The 18,792-nt window shown below is 35.5% G+C and overlaps 1 protein-coding gene across 3 annotated transcripts in view; it reads right to left on the bottom strand.

Moving 5' to 3' along the window:
* The window catches only part of LOC110445906 (glucose-6-phosphate exchanger SLC37A2-like), a 58,856-nt gene that overhangs the window by 3,036 nt on the left and 37,028 nt on the right, over window positions 1-18,792 (bottom strand). For 2 of the 3 annotated variants that reach the window (XM_021490765.1, XM_021490767.1), the window contains 7 exons: window positions 14,968-15,051; window positions 13,911-14,001; window positions 13,463-13,525; window positions 9,641-9,726; window positions 8,900-8,948; window positions 8,495-8,647; window positions 4,306-4,403 (listed from right to left, as the gene is read on the bottom strand). In XM_021490765.1, the coding sequence (XP_021346440.1) occupies window positions 4,306-4,403; window positions 8,495-8,647; window positions 8,900-8,948; window positions 9,641-9,726; window positions 13,463-13,525; window positions 13,911-14,001; window positions 14,968-15,051 (624 nt within the window). Of the gene's footprint in view, window positions 1-4,305; window positions 4,404-8,494; window positions 8,648-8,899; window positions 8,949-9,640; window positions 9,727-13,462; window positions 13,526-13,910; window positions 14,002-14,967; window positions 15,052-18,116; window positions 18,174-18,792 lie in introns of all 3 variants that reach the window. The other variant, XM_021490766.1, reaches the window with a different exon arrangement.

The following is an 18,792-nucleotide window of genomic DNA, read 5'->3' as shown; positions in this document are numbered from 1 at the left end:
TTTAGTAAAGCACCTTAAGACCCTTCTATCTATGAAGAGTATTTGATTCTACCATATCTGGATCTTGAGAAGAAGATTTTTGAAATTTTAGTCAATTTTACCCTTTTTGGCCCCGCCCCTCAGGCCCCTGGGGGCTGGGGACCATATAATTCACAATTTTAGTTGACCTTTGGCCATGGAAGGTTTCTGCAAAATTTCATTGAAATTGGTTTAGGGGTTTTGGAGAAGAAGTCGAAAATGTAAATTGTTTACGGACGCACGACGGACGACTGACGACGACGGACAAAAGGCGATCGCAATAGGTCACTTGAGACTTTGTCTCAGGTGACCTAAAAATTAAAAAAAATGAAACACTGTAGGAGCCTCTTATACAACAGATTTAGAGATTATAACAAATGGTCTCAGTCCTTCTTATTTAACAGTAGTAGCAACATAATACATTGAATACACTAACACGGCGCTTGTAAACAAGAACAGCCTTAGAACGTATTATGTCTATGATTACTTGTGAGCACGGCTTCTGTATTATACAGACAACAGGCCAACATAACGTTACATATGAATCTTTTATCACATACCTGTTGAATCTTGTTATAGTAATACAAGCAATTTTCAGACCATGAAATACAACGTTCTGTATTGCATATGTGCAATACGGAATGTTGTATTTACATACTAGCCGGAACTACTTTTTATGGGAATCCCCTTGTCATGGCGAACTGAAAAGTTTCGGGTATTTGCAAACAATATCAAAGTTTATAAAATCTTTGTAACGATCTCAAATGCCAAATACGGAAGGTATGTGATAAAAGCAAGACCACACACTTGTGTTTTTCTAACGAATCAGAAAGCACTCATTTATTGCGCGGACGTATATATTAACTCGTGCGCTCTGCACACTCGTGAATATATATTCGTCCGCGCAATAAACTCGTGCTTTCTGATTCTTTAGAAAAACGCAAGTGTGTGGTCTTGTATATGTACTGCATGACATGAAAACAGGCTGCATCACTATAATTCCATTCATAAAGTATGAAATAGATATTACTTTGATAAACTGTATTGCAATAATATATAACTCTCAATTGTCTCCACTCACAAATGCAATGCTGCCAAACACACAGAATTCTGGACGAAAAAATATTTGACGTGAGATTCTTCTTTTTGAATATATGCTGTCGACATTTACCAATGCCAGTTAAATATACCTGGCTTTTATGTTCCATTAATCATTGAAGAAACACACACCTGCATTTGAGTTCCGCTTAGCATCAAACATAATCATAACTTTTTATATGTATGTCACATTTGATTTCAAAACTGAATATATGTACTGAAAATATAGGACAGCCCAATTTAAGAAATTGACAAGCAGGAACCTAGGCTACTATATATAGCTAGTAAACATAAAAAACAAACAGGCTTCCAGCACTTATTATATAAAATATGTAGCTCAAAATATTGTAAATAGATAAATTAATTTTCAGGAAACAAGTCTGAGTTAAACCTCGCTATACTAACCCTCTCTTCATTTGTCACCTCGCTTACTTAACCCTTTCACCCCTATGTAACGTGAGTAGACTCTACCATGCATTGATATTATGAGTCCATTATGGTCTACAGTTGTGAAAGGGTTAAAACAATGTCAAGGTATTTTTTTTCTGTTTTTTTTCTTAAGGATACCCTCAATGTTATCGTCCAACCCCCTTATTATAATGTCAACATTTCTTGGGACAGATGTTGGCAGTATAACAAGGTTTACTGAATTAGAAAACACATTCCATTTCAAATACAAAAACACAACAAACGTAAAATTATATATTATATCAAATAAATAAGACAAGTATCATTAATAGTTGTAATATTCATCACGATAATTAAACACTATTTTGATTATCACATATTTAAGATACTGTATCAGAATAACTGTAACAAAAATACTGAGATTCCTTAGATTGTCAATATACATTGACATGTCAGTAAAAAAAATTAAAAAAATAACAAAATAAAAATGGCAATATACAAAAATACCTCTGTGGAAACAAACATTTAAAGGTGGCAGTTATATTAAAAACACGATTGTGGAAACAAACATTTAAAGGTGGCATTTAAATTAAAAACACGATTTGATCCGAATCCAGGAATGTATTACTACTATCGGAGTTATCCGCATATAAAACATTAATAACTAGCAAGACATATACACATACAATAAATACACTAGTATATTACAAGGTATTACAACATACAATACTCTAGTGTATTACAAGGTATTACAAGATACAATACACTTGTGTATTACAAGATATTACAACATACAATACACTAGAATATTACAACATACAATACACTAGAATATTACAACATACAATACACTAGTGTATTACAAGGTATGACAACATACAATACACTAGTGTATTACAACATACAATACACTAGTTTATTACAAGGTATTACAACATCCAATACACTAGTATATTACAAGGTATTACATCATACAATACACTAGTGTATTACAAGTTATTACAACATACAATACACTTGTGTATTACAAGGTATTACAACAATCAATACACTAGTATATTACAAGGAATTACAACATACAATACACTAGTATATCAGAAGGCATTACAACATACAATACACTAGTATATTACCAGGTATTACAACATACAATACACTTGTGTATTACAAGGTATTACAACATACAATACTCTAGTGTATTACAAGGTATTACAACGTACAATACACTAGTGTATTACAAGGAATTACAACATACAATACACTAGTTTATTACAAGGTATTACAACATCCAATACACTAGTATATTACAAGGAATTACAACATACAATACACTAGTTTATTACAAGGTATTACAACATCCAATACACTAGTGTATTACAAGGTATTCCAACATACAATACACTAGTGTATTACAACATACAATACACTAGTGTATTACAAGTTATTACAACATACAATACACTAGAATATTACAACATACAATACACTAGAATATTACAACATACAATACACTAGAATATTACAACATACAATACACTAGTGTATTACAAGGTATTACAACATACAATACACTAGTATATCAGAAGGTATTACAACATACAATACACTAGTATATTACAAGGTATTACAACACACAATATACATTAATTGACACAAAACCAAAAATATTCATAGCTGGATATTTCATGGAGACAAAGACATGTATAATATCCAAATGAAATATTAAATTCTTTGATTGTATGCTCTTTTAATTAACAGCAAATATAAAATATGCCGCATTTTTCAACATTTACTTTCATAGAAGCAATCTGCTCCATAGAATATGTACATGTTCTGTATATTCAGGCTGTTGTCACAAATAACTGCAATGTGTGTTTTGTATATCGAGTCTCCTGAAGCTTAAAACAGCACTGTAGATGTAAGTGATATCTACGTCTATGCATCCTCGATATCCAGGGGTTACGTTCACTTTCGCTATCTACACCCCTTGAATATGTCATAGCAAAATTGAAGGCACGAAGATAGCTGTTTGATTGGGTCTTGGTAAAAAAACTGACCAATCGCTAGGCTGATACCTGTCCTTTGAAGATTACAAAGGAGATTGAGGCGCCCGCCTTCAAAGCCTGTCAATTTGTACCGTTACATGACCGCGGAATTCTTTTGATGTACATCAAGGGATCAAACTAGTCTCCTTGTCTCACCGAGCCTTCAATTTTGCTATGACATATTACAGGGGTGCAGAGAGCAAAACTAAGCATAACCCTTGGATATCGAGGATGGCGCTATGTCTTTGTCTACGTAACATTTGAATAGTATATGCCACTCTTTATCACGTTTCACAGAACATCTCTCAGCATGCTTTTTAGCCATGGCACTATTAACCTGTTCATCATTGAATCATTGTTGTTGTCATATTTGTATCCATATAACATCACACATATTGTTATCAATTTTGATTACACCTACGGGTCTGTTTAATTGGAATAAATACATAAACAAACAAAATTAATAAATTAACAAAAATAAATAAATAAATAAAGGAACGGTAACAAATATGACCAGATAATAGATTGTCTCAAATACAAATCCTATTCTGACACTAAGGTCCGGTGTGTGTTAAATAATACCAGTGTATCTACGCATGAACCCGACAAGCGACACACAATAGACGGACATGGTAAAGCCAATGAAGAGGCGCCTATGCTCGGTAAGTGGTCTTAAGGGGCGGTACCGTTGAAGGATGGCGGGAATTTCTCGTTGGGAGGCAATGGATAGGCTTACCAGTAAAGCTAATATGTCGGAGCCAATCAGCATATAGAATACGTTGTTCCAGCCTGTTGTCTCGATTATACCCGCCAGCAATGGACCAATAGCAGCACCTATTGGGTAAAGCAATAATTAAACACATTAAGGATCCCCGTACCACTGCCTAAATTTGTAATTATGCATTTGATTCCAACCAACTTTGCTTCTTAATATCATAGCAAACATCAGTGAAAAATACAAAACTTGACCTTGACCCTTTGGACCCCGTAACCTGGACCTAAGATCAGTTGACTCTGTGTTAAGTTCTGAACAACATTGCTTCATAATGTCATAACAAAATGTTCATCAGGGAAAAGGTTCAAAATTTAACCTTCACCTTTGACCCAGTGACCTTAACCTTTGGTCAGCTGACTCCTTGTTTAATTCTGATCAATTTTGCTTCATCATGTCATAACAAAATGTTCATCAGTGAAAAGATGCAAAATTTGACCTTGACCTTTGAATCTAATGACCTTGACCTTTGTCCTCGACTTTTTACCTCAGTGTGTCTCTTTGTTTAATTCCGAACAACTTTGCTTTATAATGTCATAGTGAAATGTTCGCCAGTAAAAAGCTACAAAATTTGACCTTGACCCCTGACCCGATGACCTTGACCTTTGATCAGTTGACTCCTTGTTTAATTCTGATAAACTTTGCTACATAATGTCATAACAAAATGTGCTTCAGTGAAAAGATGTAAAATTTGACCTTGACCTTTGAACCTAATGACCTCGACCTTTGACCTTGAATTTTTACCTCAATGTGTATTTTTGTAAACTGAACATCTTGACTAAGTTTCATGTACATCGGTCAATAAATATTAAAGTTATCAGCCAGGAACAAAATTTGTGGACAGACAGACAGACAGGGTGATTACTATGGGGCACCCGTATCTCCGATACGGGGCCCTAATCAGGATGGAATACACCACAGTATTCGAAGTGTACAATGCTGATTAAAACCCTGGATCTCAAATATTTACATTCTTTTCCTATGCAACTGATTAACCTATACTTCCAGTACAAACTATGATGTCAGTGACCTTGGCCATGAACTTTATTTTTCCTGTGTATTTTACCTATACTTCCAGTACCGTCTATGATGTCAGTGACCTTAGCCATTAACTTAGTTTGTCCTGTGTATTTTACCTATACTTCCGGTACCGACTATGATGTCAGTGACCTTAGCCATGAACTTAGTTTGTCCTTGGTATTTTACCTATACTTCCGGTACCGACTATGATGTCAGTGACCTTAACCATTAACTTTGTTTTTCCTGTATATTTTACCTATACTTCCGGTACCGACTATAATGTCAGTGACGTTAGCTATTAACTTAGTTTTTCCTTTGTATTTTACCTATACTTCCGGTCCCGACTATGATGTCAGTGACCTTAACCATTAACTTAGTTTGTCCTGTGTATTTTACCTATTCTTCCAGTACCGTCTATGATGTCAGTGACCTTAGCCATGAACTTAGTTTGTCCTTGGTATTTTACCTATACTTCCGGTACCGGCTATGATGTCAGTGACCTTAGCCATTAACTTTACTTTTCCTGTATATTTTACCTATTCTTCCGGTACCGACTATGATGTCAGTGACCTTAACAATTAACTTTATTTTTCCTGTGTATTTTACCTATACTTCCAGTACCGTCTATGATGTCAGTGACCTTAGCCATTAACTTTATTTTTCCTGTATATTTTACCTATTCTTCCGGTACCGACTATGATGTCAGTGACCTTAGCCATGAACTTAGTTTGTCCTGTGTATTTTACCTATCCTTCCAGTACCGTCTATGATGTCAGTGACATTAGCCATTAACTTTATTTTTCCTGTATATTTTACCTATACTTCAGGTACCTACTATAATGACAGTGACCTTAGCCATTAACTTTATTTTTCCTGTGTATTTTACCTATACTTCAGGTACCGTCTATGATGTCAGTGACCTTAGCCATTAACTTAGTTAGTCCTTGGTATTTTACCTATACTTCCGGTACCGACTATAAAGTACCGTCTATGATGTCAGTGACCTTAGCCATTAACTTTATTTTTCCTGTGTATTTTACCTATACTTCCGGTAACGACTTTGATGTCAGTGACCTTAACCATTAACTTTGTTTTTCTTGTATATTTTACCTATACTTCCGGTACCGACTATAATGTCAGTGACGTTAGCCATGAACTTTGTTTTTCCTGTATATTTTACCTATACTTCTGGTACCGACTATGATGTCAGTGACCTTAACCATTAACTTAGTTTGTCCTGTGTATTTTACCTATAATTCCGGTACCGACTATGATGTCAGTGACCTTAGCCATTAACTTTATTTTTCCTGTGTATTTTACCTATACTTCAGGTACCGACTATAATGTCAGTGACCTTAGCCATTAACTTTATTTTTCCTGTATATTTTACCTATACTTCCGGTACCGACTATGATGTCAGTGACCTTAGCAATTAACTTTGTTTTTCTTGTGTATTTTACCTATACTTCCGGTACCGACTTTGATGTCAGTGACCTTAACAATTAACTTTATTTTTCCTGTGTATTTTACCTATACCTCCGGTACCGACTATGATGTCAGTGCCCTTAGCCATTAACTTAGTTTGTCCTGTGTATTTTACCTATGCTTCCAGTACCGTCTATGATGTCAGTGACCTTAGCAATGAACTTAGTTTGTCCTGTGTATTTTACCTATGCTTCCAGTACCGTCTATGATGTCAGTGACCTTAGCAATGAACTTAGTTTGTCCTGTGTATTTTACCTATCCTTCCGGTACCGACTATGATGTCAGTGACATTAGCCATGAACTTAGTTTGTCCTGTGTATTTTACCTATACTTCCGGTACCGACTTTGATGTCAGTGAACTTAGCCATGAACTTAGTTTTTCCTGTGTATTTTACCTATACTTCAGGTACCGACTATGATGTCAGTGACCTTAACAATTAACTTTGTTTTCCCTGTGTATTTTACCCATACTTCCGGTACCGACTTTGATGTCAGTGACCTTAACAATTAACTTTGTTTTTCCTGTGTATTTTACCCATACTTCCGGTACCGTCTATGATGTCAGTGACCTTAGCCATGAACTTAGTTTGTCCTGTATATTTTACCTATACTTCCGGTACCGACTTTGATGTCAGTGACCTTTACAATTAACTTTGTTTTTCCTGTGTATTTTCCCCATACTTCCGGTAACGACTTTGATGTCAGTGACCTTAACAATTAGCTTTGTTTTTCCTGTGTATTTTACCCATACTTCCGGTAACGACTTTGATGTCAGTGACCTTAACAATTAGCTTTGTTTTTCCTGTGTATTTTACCCATACTTCCGGTACCGACTATGATGTCAGTGACCTTAGCCATTAACTTAGTTTGTCCTGTGTATTTTACCCATACTTCCGGTACCGACTATAATGTCAGTGACGTTAGCCATGAACTTAGTTTTTCCTGTGTATTTTACCTATACCTCCGGTACCGACTATGATGTCAGTGACCTTAGCCATTAACTTAGTTTGTCCTTGGTATTTTACCTATACTTCCGGTACCGACTATAATGTCAGTGACCTTAGCCATTAACTTTGTTTTTCTTGTGTATTTTACCTATACTTCCAGTACCGTCGATGATGTCAGTGACCTTAGCCACATTAACTTTGTTTTTCTTGTGTATTTTACCTATACTTCCGGTACCGTCGATGATGGCTGTGACTGTAGCCATGAACTTAGTTTGTCCTGTGTATTTTACCTATAATTCCGGTACCGACTATGTCAGTGACCTTAGCCATGAACTTAGTTTGTCCTGTGTAATTTACCTATACTTCCGGTTCCGACTTTGATGTCAGTGACCTTAGCCATGAACTTAGTTTGTCCTTGGTATTTTACCTATACTTCCGGTTCCGTCGATGATGGCTATGACCTTAGCCATGAACTTAGTTTGTCCATGGTATTTTACCTATACTTCCAGTACCGTCGATGATGGCTGTGACTGTAGCCAGGGCCTTAGTTTGTCCTGTGTATTTTACCTATACTTCCTGTACCGACTTTGATGTCAGTGACCTTAACAATTAACTTACTTTTCTTGTGTATTTTACCTATACTTCCGGTAACGACTTTAATGTCAGTGACCTTAGCCATTAACTTTTCTTGTGTATTTTACCTATACTTCCAGTACCGTCGATGATGGCTGTGACTGTAGCCAGGGCCTTTGAGTTGCCCTGTAGGACTTTATGCGTTCCGAGATCTGCGCTGACCGCGGTGGTGATCAGGGCGTACGGACCATTTACCATAAACCCGCAGAGTATAGACAGTCCTGAAAATCACCAATAGTTACATGTCCATACAATTCAGTTCTAGTTAATGTTTAATCAGACTTTCACTCACTGCTTACAGCTGTGCTCAGGACATGTGCAAGTGTTAACATAATGTGTTTACAATTTAACAAATGAAAACAAGACCTCCCAATCACACTTTGAACCTAAAGCGAAACTTGGCAGTGGCATTAAACGGCAGTGTTTTATTCAGTTTAAAAAAATAACAAATAGTTAGACCTTTTATAGCTTACCTATACTGTGGGCGAGGTCGATGCTTCCATACAGATTATAGATATACATCTGAAACAAAACAGATGAAGAATGTCCAATTTACATCGAAAATGTCCGATTTCATGAAGCTAGGTTCATCATGCATGCCTCGATGCTTTGAAGATCAGACCAGAAGTTCACATACGTCAGGAGATGGTGGAATGGTTCGACCACTTATTGTCGACTGGTTTATGGTGTGATTTCACCCTCCTGGACAAGGTAGCATTACACAAAGTCCGTGCATAGTATCAAACAATCAACAGGTAAAAAGCGCCTTTGGAGATAACAAACCTGGTCATAATATTCGAACAACGATAAAACCCGAGAAGTCTAGAGAGTCGTTACCTAATGTAAGGGTAAGCGAGGAAAGTGTAAACAGACGTCAGAATTGCTGTAAGGAGGCAGCAGATCATGTCGGCTGTCTACCTTGTTCGAATTTGACGATCTAAAGTCCTGTGAAGAGGTTCCACATTAGCCACCTCATACAAATACGTACAGAACTAGAGCAGCGCAAATGGTAGGCTAACCTTTTTTCACGATTTATACTGACGTCAAAATTGCACAATAAACTCACTGAATTGTCCCTTGGTGCGATTCATTCTTTAAAAAGAATTCAACTCACTTCATAACACTAATTTTGGGAAGATTCTCCAATCGGCTTTTAGGCATTTCCTCGCCTGAAGAAATCTCACTCAATCTCAACAACGCGTAAACATACTCACTACAGGTGCCGCTAACATTAGTTGTATGACGCATGTGGTAGCTCTCGCCCCGGTGTAGTCGGATACCAGCCCCGCCGTTATACCACCTAAATTTAAATATAAGGAATCGAATATAAGAAAGGCGGAGAACTTTCGTTCAGAGCACATTATAAACTTTCATGTTACGCATTGATCCAGAAGACCCTGCTATGTGAGTGCTGGTGCAGTATATATGCATTTTTGTTAACATATCATTCATAATGTATAAATAATGTGGACATAAGATCAAAAGATCAAAAGATTTGTAAATGTAAACATTAGTAAGCGAGTTTACGAGATATTCCGCCTATCCCTCTTGGTTTCGTACTACGTTAAGTGTTGAAATGTTAAGAACATATGATTTATAATAATTGGTTATCAATAAATTACTGATTAGACCTGCACAAACGATCCAAACATGAAAGTAAACTCAAACAGGATATTTATATCTTATCAATCTGGCGTTTTTGTATCTCGAAATGCATTTCATTGATTGATGCATTTATTCTATATTTTCGATTTTTTTTGGATTTTTTTACATTTTATTAATTTGGCTTGTGCTTCCTCTCAAAACTTTTATCTTTTTTACTGGTTTTATTTCTCAATAATTCTATCAAACGAGACAGAACGTCAAATACAACAAAAACGGGACGTTTCTGGACCATCATATAATAATTATAATACTAATAATTGGAGGTTGTTGTAATGCCTTTGCAACAAGCCAATATCTTTCTCAACTCCCTGTTGAGCATACCGCCAGTGCTAAGAATCCATTTCGGCGCTCACAGCTAGCATTCAACAATTCCAGCAAAACCCATCCACATACTTATTACGTACAAGCGGGGTAAAGTATCTTGTTCAAACATACAACATAGTGCCCTGACGTGACTCAACCCGCAACCCCTCGGTCACGAGCCAGGCGTCCCACCACTAGACTAGCGTGCCTCCTATTCCGTCTTTGCGTATTGCAGAGTTATCTTCTCATGGGAGCAGGTATTGATTGTTACGTCATTGGTCTGTGTGAGAAAATTACGTCGTTTTCTCAAAAATTGATGACGTTATTCTCACAAACCAGTGACGTAACAATCAATACCTGCTCCCAAGAGAAGATAACTCTGCAATACGCAAAGACGGAATTACTATTTAATTTTTAGATATATTTTTTATTAGTTGTTAAATGCGGTGACTGTAACAAGAGAAAGCACAAGGCTTGCTACAGCAGATCTAATGAGTTAAAACTTCATATAGCATATACACATGTACGGGGTATGTTGTTTTGTACCTTATCCATGCGACCCATAGCCATGGTGGGTAGAGCATGGTGGAGTACAGGTCTGAATGTTAAAATTGCATTCCGGATATAAAGGAGGCCATATTTTTTTAAAACATTTACAACAAACTGCATATGAGACTTTTAAATCTGTCAGTTTCAATTGAAAAACAAAGTGCACATAACCACTTATTCAAACACTTAAGTATCACACATCAAACATCAATTTCCAATTAAATTAAATACAGTGGATAACAAAATACCGAACATACCATTTACGTGACGTTTAAAACCCTAACCGCGACCATGATTTTGTTTTTGAATCACATCCCGTCAATATATATGCTAATTTGACATAGGAAGATGCGTTTTACAAAAATGTTGGTATCACATGTTTATTTAACTCCCAAGCAATACTAAAGGACGATAGAGTTATCCTTTTTGAGATATTATTAAAGTATGCTTTTGTCTTATGTCAAAAGGGAGACAACTGGTATATGCACATAAAAGTGAGAATGCATATACACTAGCTTATCCCTCTTTGAAGCGACTATGTAAAGCCTTCCTAGCAGAACAAATTCAGAACATCTGTGTATAGTGCTAACAACTAGAAATAATTGATCTTCACGATCGTGATGGCTTTATTGGAAAACGAAGCCATATTACCTAAAATTATCATGGTGTACTCAATAGAGGTTCCCAGGGCTCCAGCCTGTACCTTCAATTATCACTGATTGATGACCAGATCTCCACCATTCATATTTTGTTTCACAATAACTCCTTGTTTTCAACACTCTAGCTGTCTTCAGTTCCTTCACTTTCATCTGACATCTATTTAATTCTGTTCTCACGATTACCATTTCTAATAACATAACACACTGTCCTCAAATCTTCCTATTTCACACTGTCATAATACCACCACTACAAGGTACCATACTTTAAGATAAAGGGAACCATCAGGTAAAAATATAATACACTGAATGGCAAGTTGAAGTATACACTTTAAAAATAAATGCGTTGTTGTCAAACATAAATTTTATTGCAAAACCAATGTTATAACTGCATCATTCAAAAGGTAAAACAAATCCCAAACCGCAGTAAATTTGTTGGACATTCAGTTCAGATGTTGGCTTTCATCTATTTTATACTCTGAGCGCGTATACAGGATACACTGAAGTAATGCACGTGCAAATTGTGCCACGTACCCTCGGTAAGCTTCGCTTGCAAAGGCAGTCAGGTTTAATTTGAATGTGACGGCAATGTGACTTAAGACTTTCGATGATGGGTAGAAATTGGGCGCTTAAGGGCGGCAAAAAAAAGCGTCATATGGCGCGAGTGATCAATTGCACAAGATTAACGATATTGTGCCCTATTACAGGGTTATCAATGAGTAGGACATGTAAAACCACTCATTGGAGCGGGACGTCGTCGTGAAACGGCGACTCGTCAGGATCGTTACATACTTAATCGAGGAATGGCGTCGAATCAGAACGACGTTTGGTGTTGTCCATGACAGAACGCTGTGTGGCACTGCACTTAGTTAACAACAATCGCGGTCACACAGGATAATGACGTCACAAGTGGGTTTTAACTGTGTAAAATTGTGGAATCAAAATCACTTGAAAAATTGAAATGACCCTAACGTCGTTCTGTAACACGGTATGCCTTGATTGGAAGTTGAAGGCAGTCCTGATTCTGTGTTAAATGTTTCTCGAACAATCAAATTTCACATTTACGATTTAAAATCAATTTTATCATGGTGTAATGAAATTATCTGACGCCTTTTATATTGATAGTAAACTTAATTTTGCCGGATAGTATAAAACCATTGTCAACATTTTGTACCATTTGTTTAGGCCTTTTTTAAAAGAAAAACGTTTTCCATACAAACGACGTTTCAATGTATTTTACGGATTTTAAATATTTTTTTTGCAATTTGAATGTTTAAAAATAGAAATAAGAAATAAAGCACAATATCAGCAGGAGTCGCACTGAGGACCGTTACATTACAAAGCCTATACTTTACCAACTTTGTTATCAAGGAAATATAATTGCAAAGGACCAAAAGTAGCGTCAAATTACTTGTCATGACAGGTTATTCTAAGCCAGAAAACTCCTTTGTATTGCGCCGTCTACTATATAGGAGGGAGAATACAGTAAAACAAAAGCTCCAAGTGGAACTCCTCTTCGATGATAACGTATGCAGTTGTACCCCCTACCATAAATTACTATTAGCGATATTAGTTATACCGTTCACGGACTCATATCAAACTATGACTGCTACGATAATTAAACCTATAATGGCGTTATTCATAAATAAGGGCACACAGCACTACTTCTACGATACCTTCAGTTGTTTAAGCGTTATTCAGATAATAAATCATTCTACACCACTACTTCAATACCTAAATTTGTAATAGCGCTTTTCAGATATAAGAGCACAAGACACAACTACTACCATTCACTACAATTGCAATGGTGTTATTCAAACTAGAAAGCATACTAAACTACTACTACTACTACTACTTCCATACCTAAAATTCCGCCAACATCGAAAAACGTTGACAAATCTGCAGCCTTCTCAGCATCAATGTCCGCTGCAACAAAAGAATAAGACTATGTTACAAATCTATAGAAACATGTTGAACAGTACAGTACGTTTACACTACGGTATAACACGAACTGTTCGTAGATACTTTCCTTCATAATTTGGAGCCATTGAGATTATTTCGAACAGTAGACACGAGTATTAATCAAAATTGTTGCATCTATTTTCGTTGTTCAATTGTTAAGCAACCACGAAAACCACGAATATTTCTACACCACGAATATTTCATGTTATACAGTATCTACGTTACAAAAGATATAATCATTGTCAGTTTCTCGATGAAAACTATGTCAGAAATACTTAAATATTGTATCGTCGTTAGAAAAAAATTAACTGTACATTTGCGTCATTGGGTTTCTGATTAAAACACTTACATTTACTGCTGATGTATTTCGGTAGCCAGAAGAGAAAGGTATAGCTGACCAATTTGGCAAAGAACAGACACAGAGAAAATTCCACTACGCCCTGTAAGAACAAAATTTATGTACAGCAAAACGGTATAAACGACACACAAGTATATTTTCCTTTGTTTTCGTATGAAATATTCAAATTCTTTTTTTAATGTTTCTTTTCATGCATGCCTTATATTCATAGTGTCAACAAAACCTTAATTCAAACTCAAAATCGATAGCTCAAGGCCTAAATACCAACAAAGGAAAATTTACATGGAGAATCTTGAAAATAGCAAGGAGAATAAGACCAGATGTTCCAGAAGGGTAAGCGTCTTTTGCGTCATTGATAACAAACACGATGTAAACCAAGGCTCTATAACCACGGATAATAATTTTCGAACCCCTTTGAGACGACCTACGAACTAGGTTGTGATAAAGCGGTATATAAGAACCTCAAATTATTATTATAAGGTCAAATAGGTTGTGATAAGGCAGTATATAAGAACCTCAAATTATCATTATAAGGTCAAATCCAAGTAATGGCATGTCTATGTCGAGAACTTGGGCAGTGACAGCATTACCAGAAAGCATACTAATGAAAACCGACCCTCATAGTATGCAAATAAATAGCATATTTCCCTATCAGATCATGATAGTGATCATGAAACTTGACCATTATACTTGTCCATAGTCTATGTCAACTTGCATCTTTGGAAATTCTGTGTTTCAAGTTCATTAGTAAATAGTCGACATCTTTCACAGAAATACTGTTATTCTTCACCGATTTTCTTCAAACTTCGTTCGATTTTGATGAAAATTGGTATATAGGGATATTAGGGGACTGTGAATGCAACCGCATCGGTTTCGTTGCCATAGCTAATGCAATATCAGTAAATAGTCGACACCTTTCACAGAAATACTGTTATTCTGAACAGGCTCTTGAACATTTAATTAACTGTGACATGTAAACACCGTAGGTAGGTGTAACAGGGATGCTAATTATGAGAGATATTAGTCCATCAGCACACTTTTTACTTACAGGGATCCGAAGAGCTGCGAAGAAACCGATAGGCTTGTCCGGCTGCCCCTTCTTTTTGACAAAATTCGTTGAACTGCTGTATTCCTATAAAATTAAAGGGACCAATGAAATAATGTGACTTTTATCGAACAGGTCAACAATGGCTGGTAAATGATTTTATACACAGACATACTTATTAACATTAATATCATATATTAATCAAAGAATTCAAGCTTTAATTTTGTTTTTCCATTCAATTAAAGTTATTAATTAATATCACTTGTATGTTAGTAGACAGAGAAACATATATGTTGCTTAATACAATAAAATGGCAAAATTGTTAAAATTCTTAGCAGACTAAATGATTTGATTCAAAGCCGATTAATATGTTAACATACTTAATACAGGAGATATACTCGCAGATTTATACAAATCATCAAAGCATCAAGTTGTTTTATAAACGAAACGATTTTGTTATAAATCGATGAAGTGAGTGGCCATAGAGAGGAGAGCGACAGCAAGGAGGGGTAAGTTAACATAATACATGTGGTATAAATAAAGTGGAAACGTGTACAGTGAACATGTGTTATATATAACTTCCTTTTTGAAATAAAAAATAATATTCTTTGAAATGTCAGACAAACTTATTAATATAAATGAAATACACAAGTAATTCAGCCAACCAATAGCTATGAAAAAAGGTCTCACACAGGTTTAGTTGTACAATGTGAAAAAATAGCAGGGTCGATTCAACATCATAATTATGATGATTAATGGTTAAAAAATAAATAAAAAATACATAAAATATCTGATAAGCTTAACAACATCACTGTCAGAAGAAGAAATATCGTTCATCTCCAAATCAATTATTTAACTCATTAACCCCTGTATTGTCATAATGAACTATTCCAACCTTTGAATTGGAAGAGTTCAAATGTGTCTTCAGGGGTGAATTAGTTACAAGCTGAAAAAATAAGGCTCTAACATTAATAGTGATTTTTGTAGAGCGAAATGATAACATATTTTACATTAACTCATTCACCCCTGAAGACTCATTTGAACTCTTCCAACTCAAAGGTTGGAATAGCTCATTATGAATTTTCAGGGGTGAATGAGTTAACTGTGTTGCCAGATATTTCAATTCTCATAAACAAGTATCTTATAGAAATGGCACGTATTTTCAAATCTCATTTATGGCAATATAACCAAATTGAAGCTGACATGTGAAGATCTGTAGGAAATATAAATGACTCGACTGATAAGCATATACAGGTGTTCTACGTGTAAAAGCTAGCTTGAATAATAATAAACCCCGGATCACATTTATAGTACTCTTAAGTTGCTAGGTACTTTTAAGTTTCAGTATTGAACACATAACTGTTTATGTTCAAAACGTACAATTAATTTTAATTGTTTAAAATGTAGATAGATTTATGTCTTATCTACAAATATCTTTTATATCCTTCTAGATGTAGTTTGGTATTCAATGAAAGGTCTCAAACAAATGCTGATTAGTGTATTTGTTGTTTAAATCCGGTTACATATCCGGTTTCAAATCTCATCCAAAACACTGATAAGTAAACCTTTACCCTTAAGGTTCACGAACTGTACTTAAATACACTTGTCTCACACTGTATGGGAGCTTGTTTGTCCTATTTTCATTTGTAAAAGTATTGGGAATGATAAATTAAATGATGAAATGTTTCAACCGGATGATTAACCGTCATATTTGTTTTATGGTATGCAAGTTAATAATGAAGGTGAAATAAGTTAAAGGATTGTGGTTCCGGCGAGTCCCAGGAGGACAAAACAACTGTATGGTGCAATGTGATTTCATCTAAGAAATACTGTATCTACATGTATACTTAACCCTTTCACCACTATAGACAATAATGGACTCATCCAGATCAATGCATGGTAGAGTCTACTCAAGTTACATAGGGGTGAAAGGGTTAAGTGCAGTCCCGTGTATGTGTCTTATGTTCATCTTTCTTAGATCACATTTCCACACTATTTGCTAATTCAATGCACTATGGAGTATTATGATCCAAACAATGGAAAGGTCATATTACAATATTTCATTGACAAGAGACATACCTCCATTAATTATAGCCGGCTGTTGACATTCTATTGACACAATCTGGATAATTAACCTTATCATGAAGTTTGAAGTAAATAAAATAACACCTTCTGGAGACATTCAGCGAAACAATGTTCTATATGCATCAAAGGACCATCAATGTCTTAAAAAACAATCAATTGATACTTGAAATTGACTTCTTTAGTTATTGTACCCCGGGGGTTATAGGTTTAATCTTCTCTAATGTTATGTAACAAATACTGTCTTTCGACAGGCGAAAAAACTGCTGAATCGTACATTAAAATCTTTACTAAAATTTAGCTTTAGAGCCTGCTTTATGTGAGTTTCTGAATCCTCTATTTTGTCCTAGTGACTTTGTTTCTACGAATGATTAAAGCTACCAGGGCAACAGCCAAAGACTGTGACTATAAGTATTGGAAACTGTTCTATTTCAGGTATGACTGTAGTTCTGATTTCTGAAATTAAAATCATACCTTGCGCGACTTCTTGGAAAACAATAGAGAATTGAAAGTAAAAGCAAATCAGCTTGGGTAGACGAGGATTCGAACCCTGAACCTCAGGTTTTTATACTATTGCTTTAATCGGCGATGCTACCTTGTCGACGGACGTGTTCTTGCCTATCTATGTAAAAGAAGTGAAAGGGGAAATCACTGTATATGAAAAATAAAACAATGCATTTGGACTTGGATCTTTAAGTATCTATAGCGGTTTGAGTGACTTTTTTACTGTGTCATATATTTATTGATCGTTGCACTTTACCTGAATATTAAGAAAGACGGGAGGCTTTTATTAACTTGAGAATAAAGTTTTCCCTTCCGGGTTTTTTGAGGAAGCTAAATCGATTTTTTCATTTTGTTATCATCTCTTTTGTAGAGGCTTTGTATTTTCAAAAACCCGCGGGAATATAATTTGAATACGAATCAATTTAGTGCAATTGAGCGGTGTGAGTATATGAGTGGTCATATCTTGTGCGGGCATTGTGAGAGGAAAAACGAATATTGTGTGTGTGGTTTTTTTTTGGAAGGGTGCATGGGCTTTGAGTGCATTATGAGTGCACACCGCTACCTACATCCGGCTTTGCACCGTAACTGTTGACGTTATGTAACGATCCTAGAAGCTGTTTGTTCTGAAAGCAAACAATCATGTATTGTTGATGCTATCTAATGTTTATTTAGTACATGTACTTTGCGACATTTCAATGACACACATTGTTATATATATATATATTAATAAAAAAAAATATCTGTTTATCTGTTTGAACTGTAACATATGTATCTCTATCAGTGTTGTTTGTGTGAGTCCGACTAACCTGCAAGGTAAAAGTTATCAATAATCGTTACCTGTTGAGTGCATGGCATCAACATATCCGGGAAACATGATATGAACTTTAATCAAGTTCAAAAATACATCATATGCTTATATATTAACTATACCCGACCAAATGCTTCCCTGAAAAAAAGAAATTTCAAATTAATTTAATAGCGTTTTCCTATTTAGCGTAGCGTCATGCAGCTTAAAGCAAAGACATGTATGTATATGATGATAATGGCACTGCTCAACTACAACAGCGATAAATAAACTTGGAAAGACAATGACGAGAGAAAACCACAACCCATGCATAAGAAAAGGAGGAAACTCTGCCTATAAAAACAGGACACATCAGAACGTGTGTATGATGTTAAGCTTATATCATTATGTTCTAGCCAAGCAGATCTTAAAAAAAATCAACCACCACCAATTCATAA

Source organism: Mizuhopecten yessoensis, unplaced genomic scaffold (assembly GCF_002113885.1).
Source record: "Mizuhopecten yessoensis strain PY_sf001 unplaced genomic scaffold, ASM211388v2 scaffold2411, whole genome shotgun sequence".
In the NCBI taxonomy this organism is placed as follows: domain Eukaryota; kingdom Metazoa; phylum Mollusca; class Bivalvia; order Pectinida; family Pectinidae; genus Mizuhopecten; species Mizuhopecten yessoensis.
Note: the sequence above shows the minus strand (reverse complement) of the source record. Positions and strands in the feature narration are given on the sequence as shown.